Source organism: Xenopus tropicalis, chromosome 5 (genome assembly GCF_000004195.4).
Source record: "Xenopus tropicalis strain Nigerian chromosome 5, UCB_Xtro_10.0, whole genome shotgun sequence".
Lineage (NCBI taxonomy): Eukaryota > Metazoa > Chordata > Amphibia > Anura > Pipidae > Xenopus > Xenopus tropicalis.
In genome coordinates, this window is record NC_030681.2 from 99886335 (window position 1) to 99912469 (window position 26135).

At 38.9% G+C, this 26135-nt stretch overlaps 2 protein-coding genes across 2 annotated transcripts in view; both read left to right on the forward strand.

The window, feature by feature from the left end:
- Positions 1–19062, forward strand: part of ece2 (endothelin converting enzyme 2) — a 29684-nt gene extending 10622 nt beyond the window's left edge. The window contains exons 5-19 of the mRNA XM_002935143.5: positions 2547–2671; positions 3627–3773; positions 4083–4148; positions 4357–4545; positions 5185–5327; positions 5552–5666; positions 6052–6162; positions 6307–6405; positions 7773–7850; positions 10034–10137; positions 11175–11285; positions 12140–12207; positions 13873–14063; positions 15951–16046; positions 16162–19062. Of these exons, the coding sequence (XP_002935189.1) occupies positions 2547–2671; positions 3627–3773; positions 4083–4148; positions 4357–4545; positions 5185–5327; positions 5552–5666; positions 6052–6162; positions 6307–6405; positions 7773–7850; positions 10034–10137; positions 11175–11285; positions 12140–12207; positions 13873–14063; positions 15951–16046; positions 16162–16338 (1820 nt within the window). The 3' untranslated portion in view covers positions 16339–19062. The remainder of the gene's footprint in view (positions 1–2546; positions 2672–3626; positions 3774–4082; positions 4149–4356; positions 4546–5184; positions 5328–5551; positions 5667–6051; positions 6163–6306; positions 6406–7772; positions 7851–10033; positions 10138–11174; positions 11286–12139; positions 12208–13872; positions 14064–15950; positions 16047–16161) is intronic.
- Positions 19063–20423: 1361 nt separating this feature from the next.
- Positions 20424–25424, forward strand: mul1a (mitochondrial E3 ubiquitin protein ligase 1a). Its single transcript, XM_031902527.1, is given in 5 exon segments — positions 20424–20731; positions 21269–21356; positions 23966–24086; positions 24990–25276; positions 25279–25424. Coding segments are annotated over 5 exon segments (663 nt in total). The 5' UTR covers positions 20424–20617; the 3' UTR covers positions 25332–25424.
- The last annotated feature ends 711 nt before the right edge of the window (positions 25425–26135 follow it).

The following is a 26135-nucleotide window of genomic DNA, read 5'->3' on the forward strand; positions in this document are numbered from 1 at the left end:
GCAATTATTCTGGCAACAAAACATTTGATTGGCAGTTATCACACTTGCCAGAAAATACGCTATGTATTAATTAACGCAAGCTTTACTATTCAGCAAAATGGGCTAAAGACAAAATTGTTGGCAGAATATTTGCAAAAATTTAAACCATAAAGCATATTGATGCTGTTACTGATAAATGTAAGAGTGTAGGAGAAACTACATTAAAGTATAGAATACCATATCAAGGAAGGCAAAATTATTAGACATTAACCAGTTCAAAAGTAGAAAACTAAAAACTTTAATCTTAACAATAAAATATTTTAAAATGCTATAAAAAAAAAAAAAACTTAGGGCTTGCTGCCCTTGAGTTCCCGCATGTCCCTTTGCAGCTCGGCCAACTGGGCTGGGCCTTGATGGTATCCAGGTCCTCCTGCATTGACCGAAGTGTGGGGTCAGTCCACCCAGGTGTTGTTTGGGTCCCCACATCTTCGGTCCGGCGTGATGGTCCGTCGTCCGCAGGAGGACCTGGTGCCCAGCGCTTGGCCTGGGGAGAGTCTGGGGCCTGGGGGGAGAACTCAAGGGCCTGGGGGGAAACTGGGGGAGAAATCAAGGGGGGGGTGTCCTGGGCCTGGGGTGTGTCCGGGGCCTCGGGGGACTCTGGGGCCTCTGGAGCCTGGTGGGCCTCGGGTGGCTGTGGGGCCTCGGGGGCCTGGAGAGCCTCTGCAGCCTGGGGGGCCTGGGGTTGGGCCTCGAGATGAGGCGCTACATCCAGCTGAAGTTCTGTGAGATAGTATTTCAAGATGTTATTTTGTGTAATATATTATACATATATATATATATACATTCATACACCATCATAAATAACGGGGCCCCTCACAACAACATTTTTTGGGCCCCCCTCCTCCCACACCCCCAATGGCCCCTCCCCCTGTGAACCCTCATAGCCCCCTAAAACATTCGTGGTCCTTCCCCAAATGACTCATACTATGGGCCGCTCCATGCTGCTTCCCCCTGCTTTAAACGTATTTATGCATATGTATTTGAAAATAGATGTATATATATATATACAATACGAAGTGCTGGGAAGCTGCACACCATAAGGAACATTAATACCTGGGTGCCTGTGCAAAACAAAATCTAGACAGGCACCCAGGATTTTCACAAGTAGTCACGAAGATGAGAAATAATATTCAGAGGTTTATTGTGACCAACGTTTCAGTTCCTCACAGGAACTTTCGTCATCCCTGACATTTCTTACATTTGTACTTTTAGTTCAAATTACTTGCTAAATCTTTTACTGAACGTATTCTGTAAAAGCATAATAAAGTACAATAATTACTTTCCGCTATTTCAGCGATCAGATCTGAATTCCTGCGCTTCAGGTCCGACCGCTGGAGCATGCGGAGGTCCACATCAAGGGCAAACCTGGCGCGCAACCCGTCTTTGAGGTTGCGCAGGATTGCCCTCTTCCTCTCATGGACCCCTAAGGGCCCCAGCGGCAGACTATCATATCCTGAGCGCAGGAAAAAGGTCACAATGTAGTGCCTCTTCCCTGGTAGCAGATCAGAAACCCCAGGCATGATGTCTCAGTCTCATACAGCAGGCTCAATGACACAAAATGCCCGCAAGTCGCACATGTCACGAGATTACAAAGTTGCTACAAAATGGCCGCAAGTCACGAGATTACAAAGTCGCGACAAAAGAGTCGCCAAAATATACATAGTATTGTATTTGTGTCTAAATATTCACCGCTATAGTAGCGAATATTGTGGCGACTAGATATTCACCGCTATAGTAGCATATATTGTGGCGACTAAATATTCACCGCTATAGTAGCGAATATGAACGCCATGTTAGCCATACATGCCAATACTATAGTAAAATTTTGTAAAAAAACACATACTTGAATAAATAACACTGTAAGTCCATATTTTATTGCCAAAAACTCATTAACTGTACTTTTCTATAATTATCGCCTGCCTGAAGTAGGTGTTAATTTTCGCATAGACTAATGCGATATTTAGCGCGCCTTAGTGTTTGTGAATCATGCGTTCATATTCATTTCTGCGCGCAAATTAACGCATGCGTTAAAATTAACGCATGCGGTAGCGCAAAATTTAACGCATGCGATATGCGACTTAACGCACGCTGTAATACTGTTGTGAATCACGCGCTAATTGTCGCGTCTTTTTTAACACAAAAAAACGTGCGATAAAATTTATCGCACTTTAGTGAATCAACCCCATGGAATTTTATTATTGCACGCTGTAGTGTACATCTAAACTGATTAGTAATGGACCATTAAGCACTACTGATTGGTTGCTACAGCCAACTGAACTGCAGTTTAGCAACTATCAGGGTAAATCAGCCCCACTGTTGAAAAAATCAGTGCATATATATATTTTTTACAACTGAGAAACTGAAGAACTGTGATGTTGTTTGAAGAATGTGTTTCTTTATTTAAAGTTATTGTATTATCACTACCATACAATTAAAAGCCTAAAACCTAAGGGCACAAGAATAGGCAAATTATTGGCCCAAGCTGACTTTTGCTTCCTTTCTTGCAGAGAATGCAACATTTAATTCCAGCAGTGAGGCTGAGATGAAGACACAGCGCTTCTATCTCTCCTGTCTGAAAGAACAGAGAATTGAAGAGCTGCGACAGAAGCCTCTTACAGACCTCATTGAGAAGGTGAGACACAGTCAGTACTGAGAGTTGCCATCTATTAACTCACTCCTGATAGAAACCACAGCAGACTATAGCACAACAGACTATAGAACAAATTAATACACAGTCTTTCTGAATAGGCATTTTTATGGCCACCGTTCCTTTAGCCACAGGACTGAAGCCGCTTTCTAGTTGTAAACCTGCAAGAGAAGAGTCACTGAATCATAAAATCATTAGAAACAATTTATGTAAATTACAAAGTGACATAAATTCTGGCTTTCTGTAACCTACTTGACAATGACATTAAATTTACAGTGCTGTTATGATAAATGTTTAAGTATTTGTAAAGGGTCCCTGTATAAGATAAGGGGGGCCCAAAGAAGAAGACTCAAAGAAATGACAAAAACACCACCATTAAAATTAATTAATAGTATTTAGAAAGTTTGTGGGCAGATGCGGGCAGAAGCTTTGTTTAATAGTCTTTAATTGGTAAAGCCAAGCATCTATTTTAGTATGCTTTTTGGTACATTGGTCACCGAAGAGACACATTTGGATCTCTTGAGCATACTTTATTTTTTCCTTGGTAGAAAAAACAGTATTTTCTTTTAACATTAATTTGAATAACTCCAATAATGCTAAATGATAAATAAGGCTGTATGGTGTAACTGACGCCCTTATGCTTTACTTAACATTTTATGAAACATACATTGGTACATTAAATTGTTAATCAAGCTGGGTATGTGCAAGTATATTGTACTGAGCATAAGCAATTCTTTGTATGTATTAGCCCAAAATCTAAATCCAGCAGCATATTCATTTTCTTTTGTGCACCAGTAACACCAAAAAATTATTGAATCATTTTAAATAACTTTGGTTAAAGTTGGTGCTCTGCATTTATATAAGTAGGCATAGTACTGGTTGCCCTTTCTTCCCCTTTAAGTGGATTAGAACAACATATTGTTGCTATCTTTTCTCTAAGATTGGTGGATGGAATATCTCTGGCAACTGGCGAGGTGAAAACTTTATGAGTGTTTTGAAGACTGTCTCAGGAACATATCGGGCAACCCCTTTCTTCAGTGTTTTTGTTAGTGCAGACTCCAAGAGCTCCAACAGCAATATAATCCAGGTAATGAAACACTAGCAAATAGCTAACAATGTTTATCTTTCATGGGAGACTAGAGCTGGAGAATATTACAGACAAACGGAGGAAGGAAGTAATTTATATACATAAAGAAATACACTGGGTGTAGGTAGAAGGAAACTTAAAGGAAGTGTGGGATTTTAAGAAGCCGTGCTGATGAAGAGAGATTGCTACTCAAACTTGTGGCAGTGGAATTATACGTTTTTTGAAAATTAAGGTGCGGTACAGCATGGAAGTAAGAGGGGGCAAAAAGACAATAGGGAGTTATTTTTATTTTATGTCCTTTCTTTTTAGGTGGATCAGTCTGGGCTTTTTCTCCCTTCCAGAGATTACTATCTGAACAAAACAGCTAATGGGAAGGTAAGACATACTGTTACCCATGCCACTGTATATAAATCTAACAATTATTTTAGTTTTGTATTTTACTGCGTCTGATAAGAAGCTGATGGGAGAAGCTTTACTAAATCCTGCATTACTTCCCTGAACATTAAAAATCTATTCTAAACTAAAAATATAGCATGGATTCTCATTGAAAAGCAGTAATAATGTTTTGGGACTCTGTCTCTAGGTCTTGGATGCCTATCTGCAGTACATGGTGAGTGTGGGAGAACTCCTTGGGGGAAGCCCAGGCTCTGTAGACATGCAGATGACACAGATTCTGGAGTTTGAAACATTGCTAGCAAATCTTACAGTTCCACAAGATGAAAGGAGAGATGAAGAGAAAATTTACAATCGTATGACAATCAGTGAACTGCAGGTAAGAACCTTGTTTTTTAAACCTACTCATGGCAACCAATAAAATTTTTGCATTAAAGGAGAAAGAAAGGTAAAAACTAAGTAAGCTTTATCAGAAAGGTCTATGTAAATACAGCCATAAGCACTCACAGAAACACTGCACTGACTTCTCTGTCAAAAGATTTGTTGTGTCTGTAATTCATGTGCCAGAGACACGCAGCTCTCTGCTGTCTCCTCTCTCCTGCTCCTCCCTCATGAATGCTAAGAAATCACTCCCCCACTTAGGAATGTGGATCTGAGCCAATCAGCAGGAAGCTGACTCATAGTCTTACAAACTGAGCATGTTCCCTTGGTCTGCATGTCTGTGCAGGAGTGAGGCATTATGGGAATTTTCTTAACACAGCTCAGCGTTTTTTCTTCCTGTTTGGCTTCAGATCGTCTGAACAGGTGAAATATGGGGAGACTTAAGGGCACTATTGAGACAACTGAAGGTATGCCTGCAGCTTGAGATTAACTCTTTATTAGCCCCGCTATGTTTTAATATTTCTTCTAATTGTGAATGACATTTACAAGGTATTTATTATAAATAGATATATACTACAGATACAACATGCATAGCAAGATTTTCTTTCTGGTTCATGTAATTTTTGTATCTTTGCAGAGTCTGGCGCCTGCTTTTGATTGGATGGATTATTTGACTTTTGCTTTATCTCCCCTGGATTTGAATGACACAGAACCAGTGGTTGTATATGGCAAAGAGTATCTGCAGCAAGTGTCTGAACTTGTGAACAACACTGACCCTATGTAAGCCTTAAAAAGTACACAGTCTGTTCTTTGAGAGTAAGGTTAGGCACAAATGCCACAAAGAAACAGTATTGATGCATTTGTTAACATTTACATTGTAGTAGTCCTAGGGATGATGATGATGCTTTAATGAAAGAGAGAATACTATTATGGATGTTCAGATACTATTCTTAGCTAGTATATTTGACTAAGTGGTCATATTCTACATCTGTACTGCTCTGCAGGCTTCTGAATAATTACTTGGTATGGAATTTGGTGCAAAAGATGTCATCCAGTCTTGATTCCCGATTTGAGAAAGCTCAGGACAAGCTCCTCGAGTCACTTTATGGGGCAAAAAAGGTAATGTAACTATAGAATCCCATTGTCTGTTTGAAAACTTTCCCCCAACAACAGAGTTTATTTACCAACATAGGAGTTTTACTACACCTGTGCAATAACCTATATAACTCAGTAAGATATTTGTTTTTGTTTTTTACCACATGGTAGATTGATCTTAACTAATTACTGTTTGGTTGCTATGGTTAACTTATATCTGTCAACCAAAAAGCATAGGCTGTTAACTTGATTTATCTTTTGACTATTTACTTATTTTATTCATGCAAATGTTTTAATTTGTCTCCTAGAATTACAACTTTATCACTTACTCCCACCCTTACTTTTCTTCTCTTTGTATTCTCATTGTATAAGAGTGTCATCTTTCTTTTCTACATTTTGTCTTTTTTAGTCTTGTACTCCCCGCTGGCAGACCTGTTTGTCTAACACAGATGACACTCTTGGATTTGCTCTAGGATCTCTCTTTGTCAAGTCTACATTCGACAAGAACAGCAAAAACATTGTGAGTGCCAGAGGGGTGTAGGTGGAAACATTCTATCTGTGGAATAATACATAAGCTCAATGTTGTCTATGAATATCTATGGCCATCTATGTTGTCTATCTAGGCCCACCTATTTTGTCTATTCTTGACCCCTTCTCTCTCAAGGCAGAGCAAATGATCTCAGAGATACGAGATGCATTTGAGTTAACTTTGGGTGGCCTAACATGGATGGATGAGAAGACAAGGAGGGCTGCTAAAGAAAAGGTAGGTATGGTACAGTACATGTGCTATATTCATAGGTAGATGTACTAAGAATATTTATAATAAAGAAAAAGTGTATCAAGGCAAACTGTAACTGTAACAACTGTAAAATCGAGCTTACTAAAAACCAATAATTTCAAGTCAAGGGCTAATAGAAATAACCATTAATTAATAGGAGTTTAATAGGAGTTTAATGTAGAATTACTTTTAATTTTTGTTAAGGCATTATTGACTTAGGGGCAGATTTATCATAATATGAGATTACAGCTCACCACAGAAAAATTCACCCATTTTCTATTTATTCTTATAGGATTTCTAGAAGCGTATTTATCAGTTAGTGAACTTTTCACCCATTGCTAAATGTGCTTCTAGACATCTCATAGGAATGAACAGGAAGTGGGTAATTTTTGATGAGCTCTAATCTCACATTTTAATAAATCTGCCCCTTAGTATGTAGTTTTCAACTCGACTAGCTTTGATTGGTCATAACCTTCCTTATAACCTTGCATAGTCCCATTACAAACTGCTTTCAAGCAAGCTACAAATGCTCAGGCCTTGGGTGGCATAATTATGAGTGGCATGGCACCCTGGCTGCATCTGCATGGGGACTGATTTGTTGGGATGCAAGTAGCTGTCAAGTTGCCCAGTCCCCAATAATGCTGTTTGGTATCTAATGGCATGGTAATGCGTGCAGCACAGGTGGGGGGTAATTTGCAAGCATAGGGGTCAACATGGTGTGAGTGATGTTGGGCCAATGAGCATACGTCCATCATATCCAGCCCTGCTTACAAGAGCTAGCAAGAACCAAGTTCTCTAATGTCTGTAAGCTTCTCATTGCCTACATAGCAAGATACAATAAAAAACTTATTGTCCATAGTGATGGACGTACGTCTTTTTTTCAACCTAACTTACTAGGTTACTATTCATATGCTCAGTTCCCACATTAACGTCTTATGACCATTAACTATAAATCATAGTTACTGGTATATCATATGAGAGAAAAAAAGAAATAAAGTCACTGATAACACCAGTTTGTAAGGAACCCACCAGTGACTATAATTGCTGACCTGTTACCCTGGGTGGGCTTCTTCCTTAAAAAATAAACTGACTCAGGCAGTACAGTAAGTAAGTTCTGTCATGGAACATGAACCTACTCGGGGTGGCTCAAGGTATACCTGGTAGAATATGGTATCAGCAAACTCTGCAGGAAGGGATCCCAGGGCAGTTAGAATTTTAAAGAATCGTCACTGGGGTTGGGGGTTCGAAACAAATGACCACTTCTCTGTGTTTGGGGGGGGGGCGGTATTTAAAAACATCATATATTATAAACAGAATCATGGAATATGGTCCTAATATTTTTCTTTTTTTAGGCAGATGCCATATATGATATGATTGGATTTCCTGACTTTATTCTGGATACTAAAGAACTGGATGAGGTGTATGATGGGGTAAGGAGATAATGGACACATGAAAAAAATAAAAGGGAAACAGAGTACAATAACTTAATGTTATATTTACTGTAGTAGTAGAAAAATGTTTTTGGTTCAATAAAAGATATAAAGATTTATGTAAGCTAAAAATGTGAGGGACTCAGTGGACAGGGTACATATCATGGGCTTTAGGCTAATATCACACAGGGAGGCAGATTCATCAAAAATCAAATTTTCGAGTCTTTCTAATTTGAAAAAACTCTTGAATCTCAAATGTGCGCTTATTTGTTAATAAACGGCAATCTCTTCTACTGGGCCATGCAGCTTACTTTACTACAAATTGGAGTTGCTTTGCCTTATTGTAGAGCGTATTACCTTGCATGCCAGCTGCAGCATCTTCTGGTGTAAGTTGTGATATTCTCAGTGCTTTTTGGAGACAGGGCTGTATTTATATATAAGCACCCTGTGCCTAGGGCAGCAGCTTTAGGGGGTGGCCCTCGAGTGCCTAAATAATTTATCATTTAAAAAAAAAAAAAATTAAATCCTCCCCAGCCGCTGCCGGATGCTACCTGTGCTAGCTTGTAGATGTGATGTCACTTGTGGTGAAGGTGACAGCAGGTGTTGTGGAAGTAATGTCACGTGTAGCCGTGTGTGTGATGTCACTTCTGCTACATGGGGGCAGTTTGGTGGCACCAACCTAAATACAGCACTGGTTGGGGAAGGGAGTTGGTCCCTCCACATACATTTTTGAAAGCCCTAAATAGCTTTGTATGTCACTTTGCTTTACCTGGTACAATATTTTGTGTCTGGACTACCTTGATAAGTTCACCATTTCATAAATCCAGACTTAACAGGAAGTTTGGCAAAGAAATGGGGGGCAAAATATTTACAACTGTTATGGAGTGTAGTATAAGGAAGCCCATAGACTGTTAGTACCAACCTTTTAGGTGAAATAGAAGAGCCCCAGTCTTCACTGACGCCCTTTTGAGGCTCTTGGCTTTCTGCTGCGGGGAAGACAGGACTTCTATACACTGCCAAGGTTGATACAGAATTGCGGTACAAAAGGGGTCAGACAGAGGCAATGTCAGAGTCAGGCAAAAGGTCAAGGGCAGGCAGCAAAGATTCAGCTAAAGTTGAATTTGGCACCAAAGTGACGCCAGTGCATCTGCTGATGTTGCGGAATGAGTACTGAAGCTGGACTAAGTTCATAAGATCACCATTTCATAAACCCAGACTTAACAGGAAGTTTGGCAAAGAAATGGGGTGCAAAATATTTACAACTGTTATGGAGTGTAGTATGAGGAAGCCCATAGACTGTTAGTACCAACCTTTTAGGTGAAATAGAAGAGCCCCGGTCTTCACTGACACCCTTTTGAGGCTCTTGGCTTTCAGCTGCGGGGAAGACAGGACTTCTATACACTGCCAAGGTCGATACAGAATTGCGGTACAAAAGGGATCAGGCAGAGGCAATGTCAGAGTCAGGCAAAAGGTCAAGGGCAGGCAGCAAAGATTCAGCCAAAGTTGAATTTGGCGCCAAAGTGACACCAGTGCATCTACTGATGTTGCAAAATGAGTACTGAAGCTGACAAGTCCGGGGACCGGTGCGCCTGAAGGTAAGAGCGCACACCAGTCTCCCGGCACTGGTAACAAAAACATTTTATCAAATAAGAGATGATTACAGTACTTTAATTACAAAAGTCTGGCTGTATTACTAGCATTTAAGCACAGGTTCACTGCTCAATGGCCTATCAATCCTGTATTAGTATCTAAATCACCTTTTAAAAATATCTACAATATCTATAAATCTTATGTAGCACCCTATGTTACTTACCCACTTGTTTTGTTTTTTAATTATGTTAAATACAAAACAATAAAAAGGATTATTTAAAAAAAACGCAAAAAAAAAACTCAAACACAGGGAAATCATATTCTACCCATCATTTTCAATGAGCCTTCCAACTTGAAAACTTTTTGAACTTGAAAATGTAAAAATTGAACTACATAATTTTGCTATTACAATGCACATTGACTACTACATAACTTTGTCAGTTTTTAGGTGCCTGAATTTTCCTTTTTTTGCACTTATTAAATCTTAAAAATTCAAGTTTTAGAAACTTTAAATGCATTAAATCCTTTTTAATGCATTTACACCCCACTACTCTTGTCTTTACCCTCTCCATTTGCTTATTTCTTCTTTCCAGTTTGAGGTGTCGGAGGATGCATTCTTCCAGAACATGCTAAATTTCTACAACTTCTCGGCAAAACTGATGGCTGAGCAGCTAAGGAAACCTCCAAATCGGGAGCAGTAAGACAACATTTTTTATCTTTACTTTACATACAGTCTACAGACTAACCTACTGGTATATAAAGATAATTGCACACATTCTTTGTTTTATTTTATTCCTTGCACTAAATAGGGCAAAAAGTAAGAGTCCTTCCAACTTTCTGGTTCTTATGAAGTGGTTAAAAAAATGACCCAGTCCATCAGCTTAAAAAACAGCTTAGATAAAATTGTGTAAGATGCCATTTCTTACGCAGTGCTACCTACTAAAGTTTCTGTGCACTCCAGGCTGCACTTTGATATGCCAGGGGTGCCAGGTACTGCTGCTAGTTACTGGAGCATGTACATTCAATTACTGTGGTTGCAGTTGCACAGTCTTTAGGATTTTGGCAGGGCAAAGTCTGGACTGGTGCCCTTTGATCTCCTCTATAAAGACTAGCAACATTTGACTTTTTGGAAACCAGCTTTGTAGGCCAGAAAGGGATCAGCTTAAATTGGACCAATCAGTGCTAATTCCAGACAGAGCATCATTTGGACCGATAAGGCTCTAAACTGTAGTAGGGCCAGTTCTGCCTGTGGGAAGCCATTTTGTTACGATGCTCAGTTTAGCCTGTGTGAAGAATCCAAATAGGGCATAGCTCTCACAAGAGAACTTGGGGCTAGATACATATATCTGGGAAAACTTACCTTACTTGGCTGGAAGGGTTAATGCAGACTGGCTATACATGAAACCAAATGTTGCAATTTACATACAATTTTGCGCAATAGCTTAGTTATAGGAAGTGGTATACACTTTAAGGTAAGTATTGGACTTCCATCTGTCAGAAAATTGTCCCAATATCTATCAGATAAATTAGAAATCTGGGTACAAAATGTTCAGATCATCAAGATTTGGTCTAGCACCTGGGTGGCTGCAACAAATATTCAGATTTTTACATGTATAGCCATCTTAAGTATAGACAACACATACCAGAATTAATACATTTTCTTGCAGAATAAAAATGCTGTTTTGTCACAACTTCTGTTTATGACTTCACTTTCCATTTCTTGTTTGTCTGTAGATGGAGTATGACACCTCAGACAGTAAATGCCTATTATCTGCCCAACAAGAATGAAATTGTATTTCCAGCAGGAATCCTTCAAGCTCCATTCTATGCTCCAACTCACCCAAAGTAAGAACATTTTATACTGTAAAGCTCACACCCAAAAATGTAAGCAAAAGGCACACAGGTACAGGTATGGGATCCCTTATCTGGAAACCTGTTATCCAGAAAGCTCTGAATTATGGAAAGCCTGTCTCCCATAGACTTCATTTTAATAAAATAATTCAGAATTTTAAAACTGATTTCCTTTTTCTCTGTAGAAATAAAACAGTACCTTGTAATTTATCCCAACTAAGATATAAATAATCCTTATTGGATGCAAACCAATCCTATTGGGTTTAATTAATGTTTTATTGATTTTAATAGACAAAGTATGGAGTTCCAAATTACAGAAAGACAAGGGTCTTCGTCCCGAGCATTCTGGATAACGGGTCCTATACCTGTACTTGACTTTACCACAGTTCAAAGCCTGTATAGATTTCAACCTCAATACAGAAAACATCTAATTACTGACTATTTTTATAGTACAAGTTTTGGATCCCTTATCCAGAAACCCATTATCCAGAAAGGTCTGAATTACTGGAAAGGCCATCTCCCATAGACTCCATTATAAGCAAATAATTCTAATTTTTTAAAATGATTTCCTTTTTTTTCTGTAATAATAAAAACAGTACCTTGTACTTGATCCCAGCTAAGATATAATAAATCCTTATTGAACGCAAAACAAGCCTATTGGATTCATTCAATATTTAAATGATTTTTAGCAGACTTAAGTTATGGAGATCCAAATTACAGAAAGACCCCTTACCAGAAAACCCCAGGTCCCAAGCATTCTGGATAACAGGTCCCATACCTGTATGTAGTTTTAGAAACAACATACAATGCCTCTTGTATTCAATTCTGTCAGTTCTTTCTTTTTTCAGGGCTCTAAATTTTGGAGGCATTGGTGTTGTGATGGGACATGAACTAACCCATGCCTTCGATGATCAGGGTAAGCATTAACTCTATACTCTATACTGAAGTAAATTATACACAAAACTGTGATAAAATCATCATAGCTTTGTAAATTTCACCTTACACTAATGATCATTTCTGCTAAGATTTAACTATTTATTTTTGCACAGAAGCTGAGTTTTCCACCTTGTATGATTGTTCAAATCCTTATTTCCTTAATGACATTTTCATTGGAGACTAAGAATATGGATTGCTTAATGCTTAATGCTGCTGATGAGCCTTTCCACCCTATTAAACAGAAAGGTATTTGACTGCTCAAACAGTCAAACACAGTCTGGCAAACTGACACATGCGACAAAACTATTCTAATAGGTTTATTTTATATTTAAAGGGGATATATAGCATAAATTTTTACAGTGCACTAAACCATGTAAAAAACTCTTTAATAGAAGGAAGTGCTTTTATTTTAATACCTTTGGGTTCAAATATGTCCATAACTGCTTGAAAACTGTGCTCTACCCAGACCTTATGCCAGCTTCCGGTTTAGACTCTTCAGTATACTGCTCAGAGCCACTGGCCCTCATACCTACTTAAAGTGAAGTGAATATGCATAGAGTGGGCGGGGCTTAGCGATGTCACAGACAGTCCTACAAGCTCCTCTTCCCCCCCTCCCCTCCCCTGGCAGCAGCACAAGCAGAGACACAGAAGGAGGGAGGGGTTTCCCTGCTGCTGAGTAAAGCCTGTCAGTCAGTGCTGTGACCAGTTCCTGTGGGAGACTGAAGCAACACGCCCATGGCTCATTTGGCTTTGGCTTGAGACTGGAGAGCTTGTGTGTGCAGCTCTCATATAATGGCAGTTTTAGGAGGTAAAATGCTTTCAAAACCTTGTTCTTTCTGCATCATTTCACATTTTGAGGGAGGATGAATATTATAACTGAATATGAACTTTATATAAAATGTCTCCTTTAAATGATGTTTACCCAATTTAAAGGACATGTAAACCCCACACACAAAAATGTAATCAGTGAACAGCTTCTTTAAAATAGTAAGGCTGCAACATCCCCTTAATCACTTAGATTTCCTTCTCCTCCTGTAACCCACTCGCCCTCCCCCTCAGGAACTTGCTTTGACTTCTGGCTTGCCAGACATGCTTAGTTGTTCTAAGCTCAGATTACTAAACATGCCCTCCAGTCTAGCAGCCAGTGAAGAAATGGCATTGCTGGTTCCCATAGAAACTCAACTCTAGCTGTCATCTTTTCTCCCAACCAACTCTCCTGAGCTCAGTTCAAACAAAGCAGAGCTTTTATCAGAGACAGTTGTGCCTGTGTGAGTCTGTATTCTTGATGAAATGTATACTGAATAAGGGTCTGTGTGTGTGTGTGTGTGTGTGTGTATGTGTATGCTGTTTGCAGATTTAAATGTATCCAATTATGTATCAGAGGAAAAATGGCCACTGGGTGAAAGCTGCTATTTGCTTTAGGAAAATGTGATGGTTCTGGCAAGCGGAGGGGATATATGCAGTACAAATGATGCCATTTGGGTGGGGGAGACCTGCCCAACTGATATACATTGTAGGCAAATGTAGGATTTACATGTCCTTTAAGGTATGGTGATCCAAACAACCCCAGGTCCCAAGTATTCCGGATAATAGATGCCATATCTATGCAAAAGATTTATTTTTCCATGATACATCATTAACTCAGGTCGGGAATATGATGAGGATGGGAATTTACGTCCTTGGTGGCAGAATTCATCTTTGGAGGCATTCAAAAATCGTACAGAGTGTATGGTTAATCAATACAACTCCTACACCGTAAATGGAGAACGTGTGAATGGAAGGCAAACCCTTGGGGAGAATATTGCAGACAACGGTGGCCTGAAGGCAGCATATCATGTAAGTGGTAGTGTTATGGTTCATCGTGCAGATAGTTTAGAGAACCCACAGGCACACCCAACCTCTCTGTATAGTTATACTCCAGTGCTCATTCCTGAGTGGGATTGGCACCCACCTGGAATACATAGGACTGGAACACTGAATTGCTCATCCACAGGGTGATCCCCTGCAATAATTGTGTTAAACAGGCTGCACACAATATTTTGTGGTGTGCCTCTTCGTCAGGCATGCCCCTGAAACATTGTGTGCAGTCTGTTTAACATAATAAACACAGGGGATCAACCTGTAGATGAATTTCGTGTGCCGGTTCTGTGTTTTTCATTGTACAGATCCTATTCAGATCCTAAGTGGCATCACTTGACAATGCCAGTCCCTCCCGCAAAAAAATTTCAGAGGGGCCCAGCACACAGTGATTCCTACCCAGAACTCCCACCCACCCCCACTAGCATCCCCTTGCCCACCAGCTTCCCCTGGACCCTTGCCGCAGGTAGGAAAATGGCTGGGAAGAGGACGATTTCTATCACCTTTCACAGCTATAGGGGAAGAAGACCCCATGACCCAGCTTATTAACAGACCTGGAGAAGAACTGACTAGTGCAATATTTACAATAGAGATTCAGGAGTTAGTGCAAAAACATTTTCAATTGCAATTGTTTGATTGGGCATCCCGTCTATCCATAGGACTTTGGGGGACTCACTGACAAATGTTATTTAGCTTGATGGGCTCAACACTTGTTTTGAATTGAGTTGTTTTGAATTAGTAACTTGCCTAACAGACTGTATGTCTGTGGCTCAAACACCTGTGTAATTCTTACACAGAATGGCATCATTTGTGGATCGTATTTGTCTGGCATCTACTAAATGCGCCATGTAAAATCCAAAACAGGGATTAATCTAGTTGCTTTTTAGAGCTATGGTAAGACAGAAATACAATGTATACAGTTTATCTAGTTTAGCTATGCTTTTCATGTTTAAAAAAATAATGCAGAAGTTGCAAGGCTGGGAACAAAGCTTGATTAGTCCTCTCAAAGTATTTCTGCTACCTTTGCCTGCCTACTTATTCCATAGACCTGTGTATGACATTATTATTTTGATATAATCCAGCCTATGTAGTAATACTGTATTAAAAGAAAGGGTTTTTTGTAATCTGTTACCTTTGTTTTGGGTTTTTTGGCTGTGTCCTCCTCCAAATTTAGTTCCTCCTCCCCACACTCACTCTACCAATCACAATGCTGGACACATCTCCCCATCAACAAAGACTCAAGCTTAGCACACTCTACTACAGTACTTAATGGAAAACTATATCCCCAGAATAAATACTTAACCAGTAGATAGTTTATATCATATTAAGTGGCCTATTAAAGAATCTTGCTAAACTAGAATATATATATCAGTAAATATTGCCCTTTTACATCTTTTCCCTTGAGCCACTATTTTGTGACGGTCTGTGTGCTCCCTCAGAGATCACCTGACAGGAAATAATATAGCTATAACTGTACCAGGAAGAAGTGTGGGAGTAAAAGCCAGAACTTTGTCCATTAATTCAATGATGTGACCTAACATCATCACATGTATGTGTGCTCTTGGATAGTTTGTGTGCACCGTGAATTATATGATCCCAGGAGGCGACCCTTAATTTTTAGAATGCCAATTTTCTATTTAGAATTATCCATTGGAACAAACTACTAAAAAAAGTATATATTTATGAAAATGGTTTATTTATATGAAGCAGGGTTTTATATTTTTATAGAGGGTATAGTTTTCCTTTAATCTGTTATATATCACCCAATATGATAAGTAGGTACATGCTATATGGTATATACCAATTTAAATATTAGTGCGTGCTGCATTACAGCAACTGTTTCATATTTTTTTCTTTGGTTTTTAGGCCTATAAATCTTGGCTGGTTAAGCATGGTGAGGAAAAACAGCTGCCAGGAGTTGGACTTACCAACAACCAGCTCTTCTTTGTGGGATTTGCACAGGTAATAAGGCTGCCACCTTTAGAGAGCCATATTTCCACTGCTTGTGAGCACAATGAATAATATAAACAAGTTAGTCATATATATTACATACTACTCACTCAACATTTCTCTGCAGGTATGGTGCTCTGTGCGCACGCCTGAGAGCTCCCATGAAGGGCTGGTTACAGATCCCCACAGCCCAGCTAAATTCAGGGTCATTGGGACTCTGTCAAACTCCAAGGACTTTGCAGAACATTTTAACTGTCCCAAAGGCACTCCCATGAATCCTGGAAAACACTGTGATGTGTGGTAAAAGGCATTGCTTGCATGATCATGTGTGTATGTATGCTGCATGAATGTACAGAGTGTGAATAAATGCATTTTCTGAAGGTGATGAATGTTGTACTGTGTGAATTGGGAGAGGCAGACCAAGCTCTTCACTTAAGCTAATATCAGAACACTTGCAGAGTGTGTCTGGTATTAAAGTGCCAGCTATAGATGGTTAGGTGTAAGCAAGCAACAGTCCTTATAATGTATGGTGAATGTATGCCAACATTTCAGCTCTGGAAGTACTGTGTAGGGTCTGAATGTTGGATGTCATGATCTATACACAATCATGCCAGTGCAGATTGATCACAAATTAATGTTACTAATTTAGCATAAATATAGTACTTTATGCAAAATTAGTAACAGTTATACTAGTAGGGCATCATAACTCATGTTTTGTGGGCCCAGAATTGTAGGGGTTCTTTTTGACTTACTGAACTGTTGAAATGCTAGCTTTGTGATCTAGACTTTGGGTGGGGGAAAATATAGCATTTCACTTATGATAAAATGGCTATGGCTCTGTGGCTTATAAATTGATTAGAAGATGAAGATATGTTTGGGCAAATTTCATAAGTGGTTTGGGATGTGACTGTACAAAGGTGTGTACAAACAGGCCTGCTGATGGACCTATAAGTACACCTAAAGTAAAACAAAAAAAAAAAGATAGTGGGATTTCCACAATTGGTGCTGTACAATTGTTGTAGAACAGCACAGCTGTTATATAACCTAATGTATATCACAAATAAAATGCCTATATAAAATGCCTCTTATATTCTCTGTATGTACCAGCATATATCAGCAACCTGTCACAGCTTTATGCTATTTCAACTACAGCACAGAGTACTTTTAATAGCTTACTGATACACAGACATCAACCCTTATTTTAAAATGCACACATATAGATTCCCAAAAAGATTAGTGGCAACCATGTCATTTGTGCCAATTTAAGTGATGCACTGCCTTAATGAATCCTGTGTGTTTGTGAGTATGTAGTGCTAAATGTCGAGGGTAAGAATTACTGTAAGTGGGAAATTGTAAGTCTGCTGAATGCTTGGGAAAAGATAAAAATTGCTGTGAGTGCAGTATTTTTATTGCCTGGTTAGTGCAGAATACTGTGTGCTAATGTTGCTGGCTCTGTCAGTTCTGCCTCACCATACTCATGACCGTTTGCTGTTTTGGGGGGTGCCTACACTGGGAGGTATGATTAACCCCCCCCACCACAAGGCTTCTTTGCACTGTTTGGAACATATATCAAGCTGGCATCTTGCTTCTGGGACTGTAACATGCTAATATCACACAGGGTTCTGCTATGCTGTTCATGGACATCAACCATTTTGTGATATCCTTTATAATTGCTCCCACACTTATTGTGACCCCCCCCCCCCCCCCAAAAAAAAAAAAGATTTCCATGTATGCCAGTTTTTTTCTTTGGAAGTGGCTTTGGTGTGATCATGTGTAAAATATAGATATACTGATGATGAAAGATTGGAGTGGATCTTCTAAAGAAAGACAACCCCAGCCCCACAAGAGGAAGACAAACAGAAAATGAAGTATAACAACCTGCCTTAATTTCCAGCATTAAGTGACAGTAAGTAAATGGCCAGCCCTGCTCAGTGTCACACATATGATCATATGATCATTAGGGCAGAAATCCATTTATCACTGCCATTTAAAGGGAAAACTGATGTGTTGCTTAGAAAATGTAACCAATACCTGCACTGCCAATTGACAGCCTAAAATTCTAAAGTAGAATGATTTACAGTACTGGTTTGAATGTACTTTTTTATTTAATATGGTTTGAAGAGGCCTTCATCTGCGCTCCTCAAACAATCCACTGCTCTGACAAGTGAGTTGTACTGAACAGTCAGAAGCCTGGTGGATAACAGAAATCATGGCACAGTCAGATAATTAAGAGGTAACCTATTGATAGTCAGTTAAATAGTACAACATGCTATGGTTTAGCCATATAAAGTACATTACATGTTAAGGTTCTGTAGACTGATAGTGCCATCCCATGCAAAAGGGAGTGCTGGGGTGAGTCCTATATGCATTTCCAGAATCAGATGATTGGTATTTGTAGCTTTGTTGCCCACTCCCTACACCTACCTCACACACTGTGATATTTGCTGCATCAGTCCTTACACTTTTGTGCTGTTATGATAGGTAAAATGAATTAACTCAGGAGACAGCACTAAGCATGTGACTACTAGCACTGTCTGGTGTCATCATGAAAGCAGCTTGAATTATCAGCACAAGCATTTAACCTGGGAAGACTGATGTTCTGTGACCTAACCTCCATTTTTCTCAGCTAAATATGTCATGCTTATAAGATCTCTATTCTGAACACATTAATTAGCAAATGGGGTTAAGTGCAGACTTCAGTGGATCTTTTGGATTTTGAAATGTCAATCTGTGTTTATACTGTAAAAAAGACATGGGTGAAATGGAAACATTGCAAGACCTGTGAGATATCACTCAGTGCTCTTTAATCTCAAGGAGTCTTACCCGGTCCCATCTATTTTGGCCAGTTTCACACTGTGGGAAATGTACAGAAAAATGTCACCTACCACTGTTTATACTGGGTAGATAGATGGGAACTGTCTTCTGCTCCTTAAGTAATATAACTTAACCTGGTTGCTTGTTGCTTTTCCATGTTGTGTAATGTAGAAATGTTTTATTTTTACATGTCTAATAAACTCAGCAGAATCTGTCTGTATTTCTCCTTATTGCCACATTTAACTTAGACTTTGCTCCAACATCAGTAATCGTGAAACCAGGAGCAGCACATCAGGGCACATGTAGGCCCACAAGTGAAGTGAACAATTTTGTGCAATTTTGAGCATTATTGAGATTTTTTCTTTTTCTCACAATGCAGCAGTTTTCCCAAGAATTCTGGCATCATTGTGGTGGCAGTGGGATGATGCCTACCACAATTGTATCCAATTCACCAAAACTACTGCATGTGATGCTCAGTTGTACTGAATATTTTTAAATTGGCTGTCGTTATTACCATTGTTCATCGTGCAAGTGATTTGTGCACTCTATTCTTCAATGCAACTGGACTAATACAGTTGGGAAGGGGGGGGGGGGAAGGAGCACAAGAGTTTAGGGGTCAGGTGGTGATGTCAAGCAGAGTTATGATGTGGTGAATGGCGATTGGCCAATCCTACATCAGGCTAATAGAGTCCTGTCTGGCTTTCCTAGTTTGGAAAACTGGCCAGGCAATTTTCACCCACACAGCCCTCTGAAAACTGGGCAGGTGCCTACCAACACCCACCCCTCACAAACACAGAGCTGCCAAAAGCAAAATGAGTGAATAGCTGTGTAGCAGTTACGCATGGTGTACCTTCTGATTTAATGAGCCCCTCAAAGTTTATAGTGATTAAGAGCAAGGCAGATATACAGTAGTGAAAAACAGTGAATTATATACTAAGGGCTATATATTAGAAATAGCTAACTAGTTAAGGACAAGTACAAGTCAAATAGACTGGGGTGCATCGCTAAGTTAATAAAATTGCTTATTTTTTTCACTGGGCTGACACTCCTCTTGGTACCATTGGGGTAGGTTATTTTAGCTATCAGAGTGCTACATACAGTACTTATCATACATGTGCTGCTAAGGTCATAATACATACCCCCCATCTGGCTTGGCTTAGGAAAACGTTCCTTTTGCCTGGCTTCTAATGAGGATGTAAAAGAGGAGTACTTATCATTAGTTTTTAATGTTTAGCTGTTTTTGAGCTTTGCCCCATGTTTTTTAAAAAGGCACAAAGGTTGCAGAACAAACGTAGAACTACTAATGCCAAGGCTTCCGGCTCTGTGTCTCCATCTTAAAGTCAGAGTTGTCAAACTTAGGGTTAACATATGCGCGCACAAAATACAATTAAAACTGATAACATATTTGCCTTACTTCTCTAAAGAATAATTATTTTATTCCTGTCACTTGCTTCTACATGAAGTAAGCAGAATACTACCTTAACTACACGTTCCGAAACCAAGAATTCCAAACTACACTAGGAAACAAGGCTTTTCTACAGGAAGTTGCGCAAGGGGTTTCGGGAAATATAGTTCGTAGCGCCAGTGCACGATGGGAGATGTAGTGTCCTCTCTTAAGCCCTTGACAAGTTCTACGCCCGGTGGATGCCGGGTAATATGGGTATTTATATACTGTCTTAGTTCCTGGGTTTTAAATTCTTCCCGTAATTGTGGGCAAGATTGTAAAAAGCGCTAAATGTTTGCCCTCATTGCCAGCTTTTCAAGGTGGTATGAGCATGGAGCTCTCAGTTGTGGACACGCTGTGCGTGGGATCTAGTTGTGCCCTAACCAGTCTCTTCTACTATTTATACCGGTGCCAGCGGGCAGCAGTGAGGCGCATCCAGGTAATCATGTGACTGATTGGCAAAAAATGGGGAGACTGGGAAAGTTGGCAAAAGAGTTTGCTCTTATCTAAAATGTACCTGAAAAATAATTTTTGCAAGTCCATTTCTCATTAAAAAAAATAGCACATTCGCAGCTTACATTTTTTTTTATATGAAAACCACTTAGAATGGAATGCATGAGGCTGGAATCTATGATATGTAATATTAATAAAAAACACAAGCAGTTAAGTACACCATACATTACTTCCTAACCACCAGGCATTGCTGTATAAAAAAACAAAGTAAATATCATGCTGTTTATTTTCATCTTAACATTTTTGTTGAGTACAATTCAGGTATATAGTCCAGTTGCCGCTTGAAAATTATGTGGAAAAGCTGTTATTTGTATGCTATTTTATGCAGGTATAGTACCTGTGAACATGCTGTAACTGTGTCTTCCAATCTATTTAATGATGGCTTACATGTACCATAATGCGTCTTGCATGTTAATATACATTTATTTTATTCCCCACTTATCGTTATTGCTTACTCTTTCAGTCTGCTCAAAGGCTTCAGTTTGACAGTGACCTGAAAAAACTACTCGAGCACTCTGAGAATCGGGAGCTGGGCTACGTGGTATTGGAAGGTAATTTATAGTACCAGCCTTCTTAAAGTAGCTTCAGTCTATAAAAAAATATGCAGTCAAAATAATCAGGAACAGGGAAAACATATCCAGTGTTACAAGTTTGTACACTTATCAACATACCAAAAGAAAAAACTAGATACAGTGTAATGACATAAAGTGCATTGACCACATCTACAAACCATGTTGTTAACATTGGTTCTTCTGTAGTTATACACATTGGGCAGCCTGCGTACATTCGTACCACAATTATTGTATTGAAAGAAACTATTCTAAAACCCAGTGTGCACAAAATTGTACATTAAATTATAATATTATAACTAATACGTATAATTATAAGTTAACACACAATTTAAATCTCATAGTAAGAAGCATACAAGGCTTATTAGTTCTGACTATACTAACTTACTGTGTCTTGGTGTGCGTGTATAGTGTAATGTCTATGCAGCTATCCTTAAAGGTGTTTTTCCTTGTGCTGCTATCCTGAGTGGAAGGGCTTCCAATTTTATCCATTTGCCCTCCATAACAACCAGGCCCTAGCCCCTCAAAGTATGTTTGTAAACATCCCATAACTAGAATGAAACACTGTCCAGTAGTAGTTGCTGCAGACTATGAAATATTTCCAATCCCATAGGTCTTCATTCATAACCAGTAACATGCTATACTTGATGGCATCCATTATGTGTCACTGTGTCTCATGGACCTTCCACATTTATCAAATTCTTGTTAAATTAGTTTTTTTTTGGAGATAGACAGCACTGTTTACATGTTACAAGGAATAAACATCCAGAGATTCTGCTGGGGAAGAGATGACTCTTTTCTTTGTTTTAATAACACCAACTGAATGTCAAGTCTTTCCTTTGTGTGATATAGTGATAATTCCAAAGGCTTGCTTGGTTACAAATCTCTTGACCAATATTGTTTTTATTATGATGCATAGCAGGTAGTCCATTAAAACAGAGCTGCATACCTATTATATTGTATATATGGCAATACAGTTGCTTGGCTTGCCGATACACTAAAATAGTATTTACATATTATCCTACCCATGTGTGATTGTAAGGTATAGGCCTAAGTACTGCCTAGTATGCTTACTGAGGGATCAGTCGCCTTCTAATTATTGTTAGATGATGTATATATTTATTCTTTCAGCAATAAGAGATATGCTTTTGTTATGTGAAACATTTTTTAATTATAAGGAGCTTTGGTAGTTCGGTAGTTTGATAATGCAGATAACACAAATAGAAAAAGTTCAAGACACCCTGCAACATTACAAGATGTTGCACTACCAAGTGGTGCAGGGAATATAGTCTTTGTAATTATACTAGGTTCCGGAGATATACTGTATAAACATAGATGATGTGTGTGTTATTGAGTTAAATACAAAATGAAAGCATCAAGCAAGTTGTAAACACAGATTTGTCTTGAATATTTCAGTTCCCAAAATGGTGTGATGAACTTTAATAGATTCCCTGCAAGTTGTTCACCGTGTTACCTACCTTCAGTATAGTGAAAACACAGTTCTGCACAGTTGAAAGATCCTATATCTTATTACATTATATTTATAAATATACACTCCTGCAGATATGTAAGTAACTCAGTTACTGATTGTATGTTCTTCTACAGAGGCACACATTTACATTTTCTCCTAGATATATTCCTAATCCTATACAGCAAGTAGGTTCAGACCTGAAACAGACTTTAACTTTATTATTTAAAATACCTTAGCTGTTAGTACAATATAACTTTAAAATGCCAACAAAAACTAGTTACAGATCTGTTTACTATAGGACTGCACTAAATCCAGGATTAGGTTTAGGCTTTGGATAAATTCCAGCGCTTTTTGCGGGATTCAGCCATTTAGTGTTTAACCAAGCAAAGCTCAAGACAACTCAATGCTACAATTTTTTTTTTATCACAGATTATGCAATAACTGTATTTCAGGATGTATTATAAAGGCTAGAATTTTTATCTGGTCCCTATTTTAGTCACTTCATGTCATTTCACAACACTAACCATCTCATAGTCGTCAGGTAATGCTATAGCTTTACCCAGTCAAGGAGGAGCGTTTGTGACCAACTGGATCATGAGCCTCAAAAAGTTTATTAGTGTGTTGGCAGAATTATGCAAATTGTTTGCTCATCAGTAATAGTAGCAATGATGAAAACTATTTAGTTTGTCTGGTCGTATTCCACCAGAAAATTGTGCAATATAATTTATTCTGCCAGCTAACATTAATACATGGTGCAGAAATTGGCAAAGTTTGCTGTTTATTCCCTTTGGGGAAGTTTTGCAATCTGTTACAAGCCTAAAGCTGTCCACACAAAAGCCATGTTTTATACAACTCTTTGATTTCCAGCTGAACAATGTGCTCATTGGTTTGTGTGTGGGCGCCCTAGCTAGCAATAATTAAGTGCTGGCTAATATAATACACAAGGCCAACGTATGGTGTTGCAAAATTGTACTCTGTCCAGCTGGCTGACCTGCAGTAGAATTGGATGAATATCCCTATACTAGATCAGTATGAAGCCGTATCACAGATAAATTGAACGGGCAAAAGTTTATCTTTGACATGTTATAATGCTAAATGCAACACTGTCTATATTCCTTAGGTAAAGTGCAAGCAGTTAATGAAGCTCTAAAAAGCCATTTCAAGCCACATCTTCAGGCTGTAATACAAAGGTACCAGGTGACAGAACATCGCTTGTTGTGGAACAGCCTGACAAGAAGCTGGTGAGACATAAGCAAAAATTGTATTGATGTAGCCTACATGACATTGCTTATTGTTATCTTATGTCTTTTTTAGAAGGGTTAAGGATGTGTTGTGGATAAAAAGTTGGTTTCTGGATGAAATTCGTGAATTTGTGGTTTCAGAATAGCTTGTATTGTGTGTGCATTAAATAGTATGGAACCTGGTTTTGATTTGTTCTTTAGGAAAATGTTATCACAATGTGACTATAGGAAGTTACTTAACACAGTAGCTGCCATTTTCTTACTTTGTTGTTTGCTAGAAAACACCAAAGGGCAGATTTATCTAAGTGTAAAATTGGAGCTCACCGCAGAAAAACGAAACCACTTTCTATTCATTCCTATGGGATTTTTGGAAAGATATATATCAGTGGGTTAAAATTAGAAGTCACCATTTGATAAATACGCTTCTAAAAATGCCATGGAAAATAATAAGAAGCATTTGAATTTTTTTTTTGTGGTGAGCTTCAGTTTCACATTTCAAAATTTCACATCTGCCCCTATGGAGACATTATCAAAACAAATAAAGCTGACTTCTGTATATGAGGCCTGAAACACAACTTTTCTAAGGAGTAAAATGCACTGGCACATTTTGATTTTTTTGCACAATATGTCTCTCTTTAAATAACTATGTAAAAGTAATTATATAGGAAGAGTATTTAAACTGATGCCAATATCAGTGTAAGAACCTCACTAGCTGAGTGTTGTTAATGTTTTGGATAAAGTCACAGAAAAATCTTTTTTTATTTAAATTTTCATTTTTGGTAAATTATCTGGAATTTAGTGCATATGTACCTTCTGCATTAGTAATTGTTCTGTAATAGGTTTGACTTGTTTCTTCAGTAGTTATTTTCATTAATATCTGCAAATATTTCTGTCAACCCACAGGAGTGAGAGTAAGCAAGTAATTCATGAACAAGTGGATGCCATTCCTTTTCAGCTGAGCCCACTTGAGGGAAGTGGGGATTCTGTTCTCATCTCAAAACCACTTAATGCTACTGGGCTATGTCTGGAAACTGTTCATGAGGAGTTTCACATCCCATCTCCGGGATTTGGGGAGGTATTTAGACACTACTTAAGTGGGGAAAAGCCCACAGGCCTGCTGGAGACTGAAGAAATACTTCCTGTGGGAGCAGTTTTAACAGGAATAGGTCGGCTTGAGCTTGACCCACAGGGAATGTTGACATTACATCTACCCCAGGATGGATCCGTATACTTCCTCTCCCTTGATGGATATGAGGCAGTCTTAGACCAACAGGAATCTATAGCTGGTTTTTGGAAGAAAGCAGCAATTTTCTGTGGTGTACTGGGGCTTTCCTTCCTCTTTATCACTCTGTATAGAGCTTACCGCAGGTACAACAACAACCACAAAACAGAGGAAAGTTGGAGTGGTGAAGACCACAGGGAGGAGCATTCCCTTATAGAAGAAACTGAATCCCCTGAGAGAACGTGTGTGGTCTGCATTTCTCAGCCACGGGAATGTGTAATTCTTCCATGTGGACATGTATGCTGCTGCTTCCTGTGCTACCAGGCTTTGCCCACACCCTCATGCCCTATGTGTAGAGGCTACATAAACAGAGTGGTCCCTCTTTATCAGGTCTGACTTTGTGTTTGGGTGTACCAGTGTTCTCAGTGTAACAGTGGCCACTTATCCTGCAATATACTTCTTTTTGTCTATGATTGAGTGGACTATATAGGTGACATGTTTTTGAGGGCAGCTGTGCAATCATACTAACTGAATTAATTTTAGCAATGTTTACTTGTCACTGGGGGTCATTTATAAACACTGGGGAATTTGCATCTGGGCTGTTACACATAGCAGCCAATCAATGATTAGCTTTTGTCAGTCAGCTGCAGGTAGAACAATGAAAACAAACATCTTATTGGTTGCCATGGGTTACTGCCCAGGTGCAAATTTGCCCAGTGTTTATAAATGACCCCCACTGTGTCTCTCTAGAACTTTTTTACCCGTGAGCCACACTCAAATGCAAAAAGAGTGGAGCAACACAAGCATTAAAAATGTTAATGAGGGTG